The 9,900-nt window shown below is 39.4% G+C and overlaps 1 protein-coding gene across 3 annotated transcripts in view; it reads right to left on the reverse strand.

Annotated features, from left to right (window-relative positions):
- DAAM1 (dishevelled associated activator of morphogenesis 1) overlaps positions 1–4,630 on the reverse strand; it is a 99,870-nt gene extending 95,240 nt beyond the window's left edge. For all 3 annotated transcript variants that reach the window (XM_015823828.2, XM_015823827.2, XM_015823829.2), the window contains exon 1: positions 4,415–4,630. In XM_015823828.2, the coding sequence (XP_015679314.1) occupies positions 4,415–4,597 (183 nt within the window). In that variant the 5' untranslated portion in view covers positions 4,598–4,630. The remainder of the gene's footprint in view (positions 1–4,414) is intronic.
- Between the last annotated feature and the right edge of the window lie 5,270 nt (positions 4,631–9,900).

The following is a 9,900-nucleotide window of genomic DNA, read 5'->3' on the forward strand; positions in this document are numbered from 1 at the left end:
GCTTCTGACTGAAGGTAGCAGTAGAACATTTCCCATTTGGCCAGCCAACCCCAACAGGTGTTATTGCTAGCCAAGCAGAGATCAACCCCATGTTTGGGCCAGCTCACTGACACCACAGTGAGCAGGAATCACTCTCTACTTTTTCCCAGGCCAACTTTTCAGGGAAGACCACCACAGATCAAGCCAAGAATATTCTTCCATTTGGCTCAGGCTGCATTTTCACCAGGGCTGGCTAGAGAGAAGGAGTGAGTTCTGCTGGGCCAGCAGCAGTGTTCATTAGTGGGTGGCCAAGCTGAGCCAGGGAACTCCCAGAGAGAGCTACTGTTGGCCAAGAACAGATCATTCCCATGCTTTGCCCAGCCAACTGACACCTGCCTACTCCTTAGTCATGAGATGTTGTAGCTGCAGATGCTGCTGCTGTGATTGCTCCTCTCACTTGGTGTCACAATGGGGGGGAAGGATGAAAGAAAAGGCACCTGAAAGGTTCTAGGGAAGCAGAGGCTGGTAAGGAGTGGAGGGATCCCAAGTGGGCTCAGCTCCAGAACCTTTCAAAAGTTGGCGTAGATGCTCCCTAGAGGAGTCTGAGGCTTGGGTGACTGTAGCCATTTCCCCCCTTATTTCCAGGGAAAGTTTGATGTAATAGGCTATGCCTGCTCTTTCTGAATTTCTAACCATACATGAACAATTAGGCTGTTTCCAAATTATTGTATGCAATGCGGTTTTGTGCTCTGATCGCAATTTCATAATTCCAATTGCAACCCTTTTTCTGATGTTCAGAGTTTTAAAATTATACCTGGTTAGGAGTCTTCTTGAACTTGGTCAAATATAAATTGATTCTTCATCAAATGTAGTATACTTGGGAAGGTAGCACAAGAATTTGTATGCATCAAGTGTATCACTTCTATATTATAAGCAATTGAGTTTTCAGGAGAAAAAAGAGTCAATATGAGCTTATATATGAGACCACTTTTGGGCTCCATAATAACTAATACTACCCTTATCGTCCTCATTCAGAGGCATAACAGCCCCCAATAAATATGCCATAGAAAAAGGCATGCGAGTCACATCTTCCCTGCAGAATGTCTCCTCCCTAATACAGTTTTTGGCAGCCACAGCACCCTGGGAGGATTAAAGGGCAGGAAAAGTGTGGTTGATAGGAGTCATCCAGGACCATCATGCTGCCTGCATACCTAAAGATGCCTACTTGGGTTTCAGGGAAACCAGCAAACTATAAAGTTATATAAACAAAGATACGATAAAAAGGAAAATATTGTAATGTGCAATGTTCCTACTTGATGTTCAAGCATTCCATTCAATCTTCCATCCTAGTTTTTTCTCCCTCTTTGCCTCACACACACTGTCTAATTAGTTATTCTATAAACACATGCAGTTCTCTTTTGGCTGTTTTGGAAGAATTACAAGTCTCCCAGTTAAAGTTTTTATCTATCTGTTTGAAGCTCACGGTTTCCTAAAAAATGCTAATACAGGATCTCTGTGTTATACAATACACAAGAGAATTCGGCAGGAGATGAAATGCTGATAAATGTGATAATGAGGTGAAACTTTATTCCTATTTTCGTTCTTTATTTTCATTCCTGTTTTCTTACTGTTCTTTTTTTCTGAAGGGTTATACAATTCCTGCTCAGCATGTTAGGCTGTCAGTTCCTATATTAAGTATTTCGATTTAATTAAAAATTCAGCTTAGCCTTAATAACAAATAAAACTTCAGCTTAAGCTTAATAATATTTGTAAAGTAATAGTCACTCTATTCATGTATCCTTATTGTGTTCCCTTACTAAATGACAAAGTTATCAAGTCTTGGTTTGAAAATACAGGCAGTCTTTTTTTTAGTGACTAAAACTAAGATTGGCAACTTGGTCATTAAACAAAGCAGTTGCCAAGTAATCTCAAGGACTGCGCTTATAATCTTACTTCAGGTTTTCTTTGCTTTACAATCCTATAAAGATTATAAATGTGAGGCTTGGTCAAAAAGTTACTTTTTCATCACCATCATAACTATGAATCATTGTTAAACAAGGCAGTCGCTAAATGAGGACCACCTCTAGATGCATTTGAATGTTGATGGGGAGGGGAATTCATAATTCAAACCTGTCAAACATATTTTCACTCTATACTCAAGCTTCTTTCCTGAAGTGGCTAGCATTTTTTATTACTTGTGAGAAGTGCTTTCAATTGAGTTCAAATGCAGAGGAAATTTTTCTCTAAGGCTATCTTTGCTTTCATTTTTTCTTATTTTAAAAATCTGAACATGCTTAACACAAAGTCCAAATTAACCAGAACTATTTAAAAAGAAGTCCAGCAGAAATTTTAAATGTTCTCTCCAGTGGAAATATTAAATCCCTATATCAAAGGGAAACTTATCCTAATATTATCAAATTTTCAATGTTACCAAAGTTAGTTTGTTTGACTAAGAGTGTCTGTCAAAGAGGTTTGCAATGTTTCTGAACATGTTCAAATCCTCTTTTCTGTCTGAGCCAAGGCAATTAAATATATTCCTATATAAGCAAAATAAACCTGCCTGCCTGCCAGAGAGGCCAAGGCATCACAGAATGCCAGTGGGTATAACAATGCTGCCAAGATATATTTTGCTCCTTTTTAATAGTGGGTCGTTTTCTGTTATCCAGTAAGTAGGAGTTTCCAAGCCATTTAACTAATGTTGAAATGCAACACTCAACTGGAGCCTTACACCAATTAAAGAGAAAAGAAAATATAGGTATTACATGATAATGCCAACAACTTGCTTAAAAAAATGAAGTTATCCTTCACTGAACCAAAACAAGAAAAAGGAAGGGAGAGCAGAAAAGCTATTCCAAAGAGGTTGAGAATGGGTAGTTAATTTGGAGATGGACTGGCACGATCTCAAAATTTGGTATGGAGACTGGCATAGCAGCATTTGCAAAACCCCTAGATTTTTCTTTAATAGAATGGTTGTAAATACATTGAACGTATTATCTCTCTCTGGCACAGAGACTGTTACATTTTTTTGTTATTAGGCTTATTCCTGCTATCTGAAAAGGTTGCTAAACTACTCTTGACACTTACTATGACTGGTTTCACCTGTCATATCAAACCATTGTTTCTATTGTGTATATAACTGTGGTTCCTTGAACAGAACACAATTGGTTAGTTTCCTATGACACAAAAGCTCTAAACCAGTGATGGTGATTCTTTTGGATTTGGTGTGTCAAAAATTTGGAAAATGCTCACCTTGATTCTGCTGGTGTGTCATCCCCTCCCCCAAACAAAAGCGAAACAGTTCTTTACATTTTAATTTAGTTTTTTAAAAATACAGTCCCATCCTGTGTGATTCTCCAGTTCTGCCATATACTGCTTAGAAAGAAGCGGTATTATCTTTCCGCTGACAGGCCCCTGCAGCCCACGCGAGGCTGCTCCGGATCACAGGAGGACTTTGTTCTTGAGGTGGCTTCAAAAAATCCTCCTGCTTCTGCTACCTTTGAAAAGCAGGTGAAAGCGCACCCTGTTCTTGTGCGATTTTCAGAGGTTGCACAAGAGCACACCCCATTTTCATGTGACCTTCGCCGTCTCCAAAAACCATGCAAGAACAATGCATGCTTTCAAGAATAATTCTTCCTTGGTAAACACTAGCATGTTACCCCAAAATGTTGTAGCATGCCACCTTTGACACGTGTGTCATAGGTTCACCATCACTGTCCTAAATCATGATTCAGAAGTCACAATGGCTGACTTTATACAATAAGCTAAGCTAACCTTACCATGCCTCGGCTTGCTGTATGAATCCAGTCTAACTGCTTCAGCAGTTTCAAACATCAGCCAAAAGCCACCAGTGTGAAGTCATGTCTGATGATTATCTTCCATTGAAGTCTCTACCAAAAATGTGATTTCTTTGGTTCTGATTTGGTTAGTTGTGTAAATCTTCTCACTGTGATTTATATAGTGGTTTTTGCCCTATTTTTATATATTGACACAGCCAATTATGTCCTAGTGAACAAATCACATTTTAAAGGATTGCAATCTAACTCAATGTGCAAACCCAGTCAGGAACATGCAACAGCTATATTTTGTATAGGAAAATGCATACCTTGTTTTGTTTTCTGGAAAATACAGAGTATTGTTACTTATCAACCACATGCTGGTGCATGTCTTCCTAACCCAGGGCAAATATTTCCTGAATTACCACACAGTAGGCCACAAAGTGTGCTATATTTGTCACAATCATTTGCCCAATATTAAGAAAAAAGTAACTCAGTTCTTGCAAACGTCTGATAAATTTTCATTTCTTTGAATGAGTTGAGGCACTCTTGATGGCCATCACTACCTTTTCCCTAACATTTTAAGACCACTCCTCCCAACCAGGGACGATTTTTGAGTTCTGAACCCCACCAACTTAATACAGTACAATCCCATCACTCACCACAAGCTCACTAAACATAACATCTAGCTCCTCCACCGGAGGCATGGGTAATGCGGGCTCCATGGTTTGCAGGGCGAAATTGCTGTCATTCCGCAGCCGATACGTGATTTCTGGGTGATCATTACTTCGGAAGCAGCAGAAGATAAAAGAAATCCCTCGCCCACTCCTTTTTCTTGGAGCCATGGTGAAATCCTTACTATCTTTCTTTCTAGACACTAAATCCTAAATGGGAACAAAAAAAGAAGGAGAGAGAGAGAGAGAGAAAGAGAGAGAGAACAGATGGTAATATTAAAGTTTTGATTGGTAACTATGCAGCAGAGCGTATGAGCTCATTTAGTTTTATAAACTCATCAAGACTCGATATTCCTCTGACCTTAACACTAATAATCTCTTCAAGCCTTTGTTCTTGAACAAGCAGTTTTTATATCACATTGTTTTTATTACTCCTCTGACCTCCATGCTTACAGGTAACCTTCATTATTTCACATGTGTTTCTTGAAAACAAATGCTGTTGAGTTATACTTACTGCTATAATTGGAGCATGACTTTTCTTTGCTTTTTACACAGGGTTCTTGAGACAAAGAGCACGTAAGATTTTATACAAAGAAAATAGTCAACTTTAGTCTCCTGGATATGCCCCCCAAGCCCTCACAAAATGAAACTGACTTTTTGAGAAGCTAGATTTTTCCATTATTCTTAATTTTCTTTTTAGATTATGAACAGAGAGAGAAATAGCAGGGTATATACTGAGTTGGTACTAACCATCAGCAAACAACTGAAAGACTTCATAGTCAAAGTAAAGTTGTGCTACTGGAAAGTCACCTGTAAACCCTTATTCGTCATTGTTGCTTTTTTAATCATTCACCTTTTAAAAAAAATTCCCTGCAACTTTTTTAAAGGAACAAAGCATGTATACTTTCAGAGTTGAGAGTTGCCTCTTTTCCGGAATTCAAAAGTCCTACTAAGTCATCCTGCCCCCAAACTGAGTCTTTCCAATTGTGAGACTATAGCTCCCATCATCCCTTGCTAGCAGGCTATATTCTATAGAGCAGCGGTTCTCAACCTATGGGTCGCGACCCATTTGGGGTCGATCGACCATTTCACGGGGGTCGCCAAGCAAGGCTGTCCGCCATTTTTTTTCCCTTTTCCGGCGGGTGCTTTACCTCCCTTGAGCTGGGCCAGCTGGTGGTCGGCCTGCTCCGTCTCTGCTGCTTGCCAGCTACGCCTCGGTTGGCGCAGGGGGCGGAACCATGCATGCACGGCGCTCCCGGGCAGGGAAAGTCCTTGACTTATGACCGGTTGGGCAGCCCTCGACTTACGACCGGTTTAGTCCTCGACTTACGACCGGTTTAGTCCTCGACTTACAACCGGTTTAGTCCTCGACTTACGACCGGTTGGGGGTCGCGGCATTAAAAAGGTTGAGAACCACTGCTATAGAGGATAAGGATAGAAGGAACTATACTCACTCTATACTTGCACATGCTATACAGATAGTCCTCTACTTATGACCACAATTGAGACCAGAATTTCTGTTGTTAAGCAAGATAGTTGTTAAGTGAATCACACCCAATTTTACAACTTTTTTTGCCCTGGTTGTTAAGCAAATCACCCCATCGCTAATCAAATCCAACTTCTCCCATTGACTTTGCTTGTCAGAAGATGGCCGAGAAGCTCACAAATGGTGATCACATGGCCCCGGGATGATGCCACCATCGTAAATACATGCCATTTGCCAAGCACCTGAATTTTTATCACATGACCATGGGGATGCTGGGTCAGTTGTAAGTCATCTTTTTCAGTGCTGTTGTAACTTCAGCGCTAAACAAATGGTTTTAAGTCAAAGGCTACCTATACTTGATCTTAGACAAAAGCTGAGAAGCAATAGAAGGTGTGCATATGCAGGTTCCTTGGTTAGGAAAGGCTAGCTTATATTCTGCATTTTTCATTATTAGCCTCCTCATCTGTCTCACGTCTGCTGCTGTTTGGTTTGTATAGTTGATTCATGAAAACCACAAAGTATTACTTGCTATTCAGTAAGCTCCTCTTTTCTCCATACCACTCGCTGCTTCTCTAAAAACTGAATACAAGAATGGGGAAAATGCAAGACGTTTGGTAAAATGTATATACTCTCAGGCATATTCAGTGTCAGTTTACGTGTGTGTGTGTGTGTGTGTATGAAAACATGAAGTCAGATTTGAGGATGTATTATAACATAAACTGAGAGCTGCAAGACAGACAAAAAAGCATTGCATATACTTCACACATATCAGCTTCAAAATGTAGTGATTCAAATAACTTAAAAATAGTTCGGGCAAAATCATGGACAGCATGATTATCAACGATTAACCATGATGACTATATAAACCATGCCTCTGAGTACCTGCAATTAAAGTCTGGAGCTACAGAATTTTGGGGAAAAAAATCCTGAACCTATCCAGCATGGATTCTTTTTATTTTCTTTAACTGAGAAGTTCTGAATTGTTCATCTCTGTTTGCCATTTCTTGTGCTGTCTAACAGCAAGCAGGGTTAATGTTAACTAATTGAGTAAGGAAACATCAGAAAGAAAACAACCAAGCTCAGAGAGCACCAAGGACCCAAAACAGCAAACTATTGCATTGAATTCTACAGAAAAACCATTCCATTTATCCCCCTGCAACAATTCAGCCAGAATCAGTTCAGATTTTATTGAGATGTGCTACGAAGGGTTGACTCTGTAAACCAGGGATGAACATATCTGAAGAACATATTTGCGCCTATTGAAAGAAAGCAATCACCCAACCACTTTTTCCTACATATTTGTTATATATGCATACACAGGTAATCCTCGACTTACAACAGTTCATTTTGTGACCGTTCAAAGTTACAACGGCACTGAAAAAAGTGACTTGACCATTTTTCATAATTAACCTTTGCAGCCTCCCCATGGTCATGTGATCAAAATTCAGATGCTTGGCAACTGGTTCATACTTACGACCACTGCTGTGTCCCAAAGTCATGTGACCATCTTTTGCTACCTTCTGACAAGCAAAGTCAATGAGGGAAACAAGATTCGCTTATCAACCAGGTTACTAACTTACCAACTGCAGTGATTCACTTAACAACTGTGTCAGGAAAGGTCGTAAAATGGGACAAAACTCACTTAACAAATGTCTCACTTAACAACATAAATTTTGGACTCAGTTGTAGTCAGCCATAAACATTCAGTTTGTGAATGTTCAGCTCTTTTGTAGAATGGAGTCAATAGGCCCAAACAGCCACTTATCTTCACGTATAGACTATCGGATCTTTTCTGCTTATGAAATACCTTCCACTTATCTAGTACCTACTTTGGTACCATTCTGGCATTCTTTTTCCCCCAAGCAAAACACTGTGATTTAAGCCATTTTTTTTCTCCTGATCTTATGCTCTATTTATACCTTTCTTTACTGTTAAACAGCTCCAAGTAGTTTTTCTTTTTGTTATCAATACTTTACTATAGGAATATCTGTAAATAGTATAAATGATTTAAGCATTCATTCTGTTGAATATTCAGGTATGGGAAATCTGCTATGATTTAAAACTGAAATAACTGGAGGAAGAAGAGAGTTTAAATCCCAAACGCAACAGGCATTAAAAAAAAAAGCACAAAATTTGATCGTATGCCAAAAATACTTAGTTTAACACATTGCTTCTGAATTTTGCTGGCGGTCTATGGAACATATTGAGAGTATTAAATTAACCCAAGTATATCTTGAAAGAACTTTTTTCTCCATTTAGTATCCAGTCAAGATACAAATTTACACCCAATTCCCAGTCTGGTTATGGACCATGTCCATTGCTGGAAGCAGCTGCTGTGTTCACCCATTAGAGCTGCAGACAAAATCAAAACTCTCCACAGACAAGAGAATATTTTGATTAGCTGCAAATTATGGCCACATAATTCACGATCTGTTTTTCAGTGTTATGAAAGCAACGTGGAAAATAACATGAAATGTCATGGAAAATAAATCAGCTTCTTTGGGGGAGGATAAGTTGGAGATGCCATTATAAGTGCACAAGGGAGCCCACAATCTCCCTTTCAGACTCAGAACTGAAAGTTCTGTCCAATATTTTCTTCTCCTACACGCATGTCTACAACATGAATCTCAGATCAAAAGTATGTCATATTTTAGAGGTATACCAATAGCATATTCCCCAATGTAAGACCTCAGACAATCCCATAGTTCCTGGGTCCATCTAGTTGAAAAAGACAAAGGAATGGATAGAATTGTCTGTTATAAAGAACTATACTCAGAGGTCCAGCCTGTGTTGTGTATGCTGAAGTCCCTAACTCGGTCAGTGACAGGTAATGGGCAAGACTTTTGCTTGTACAAGACCAAGAATGTTGCTACCAGACTAGACAACACTGGATTAGATAGACAAAGGGTCTGTTCTGATTTAGTAAGGCAGCTTGCTGTGTTAGCATTTAACATTTATCTGCGTGTTTCACTTTCCAAGTTGTCAGTTGATTTTTAAAAAGCTCAAGGAAAACAAATGCATCGTTTTGGAAGTCTTCCTGCCCTCTTTGTGTGTGAGAGATGGATAAAATATGGGTCTGAAAAGGATTATAATGCTGTGGCTTCTGATGAAAAAGAGCTGGAAACAAATTCTTAGCAACCTGAACAAGCAAGCATCAAAAATGTTTCCAACTTTATGAAACAAGGTGAGCTAGCAAGGACAATCCATTCTTTTTGCCAACAGCTACCTCAGGATGCTCCATGCCCTCGATGCATAGCATGCTTGCTTAGCTCCAGCTGTATTTGGCAGTGATTTAATTTTAACCCTCAACAGAGACAGAAAAAAACACATTGTAGACTCTTCAGAAATTCCGCAACGCATTGCACAAAAAAACTTGCATCCAATGCTAGTTCAATCAGCCCAGAAATGCAGTCCACCAGCTCACAAAACCAACTGCACAGGTTGGACAGATATTTATCTGAAAAATTCTAGACGAAAGAGAACATCTCAAATTTGGGAAGGGTATAAATTAGAGGTGGCCAACTTAATTGGACCTGACTTCTGAATCAAGTGACTTCACCCCTAGTTAACCTCTCCAAGCATTGTGAGACATGTAATCAAGTGATAAATGAAGTGTGTCTACCCATGGGATAGATTAATCCCTGTGATGTTTGAGTGCATATGCTATGTCTGCTGATTCATATGTCCACAGGCGAAGTAATTAAATTTGTGCTATACATTGTGTTTAAATATGACACATATGCATGAAATCAAATCACAGATTTGGAAGATGTGAATTAGGCCATTAAGTCTTAGACCCTGCTCAATGTAAGAATCCAAATCAAAGTGCCCCAGGTGGTGGTTGTGAGTCTATGCTTGAATAAATCCAATTAAGGGAAGCCTTCCACTTCCCTGGTCAAATGGGTCTCTCAGTCTGATACAGTATTTCTTCTTTTTGATCTTCTTCTGTCTCACAACATTCAAATGGAATCTGCCTTCCTGTGACTTA

Source organism: Protobothrops mucrosquamatus, unplaced genomic scaffold (genome assembly GCF_001527695.2).
Source record: "Protobothrops mucrosquamatus isolate PMUCROS unplaced genomic scaffold, P.Mucros_1.0 scaffold2004, whole genome shotgun sequence".
Classification (NCBI taxonomy): domain Eukaryota; kingdom Metazoa; phylum Chordata; class Lepidosauria; order Squamata; family Viperidae; genus Protobothrops; species Protobothrops mucrosquamatus.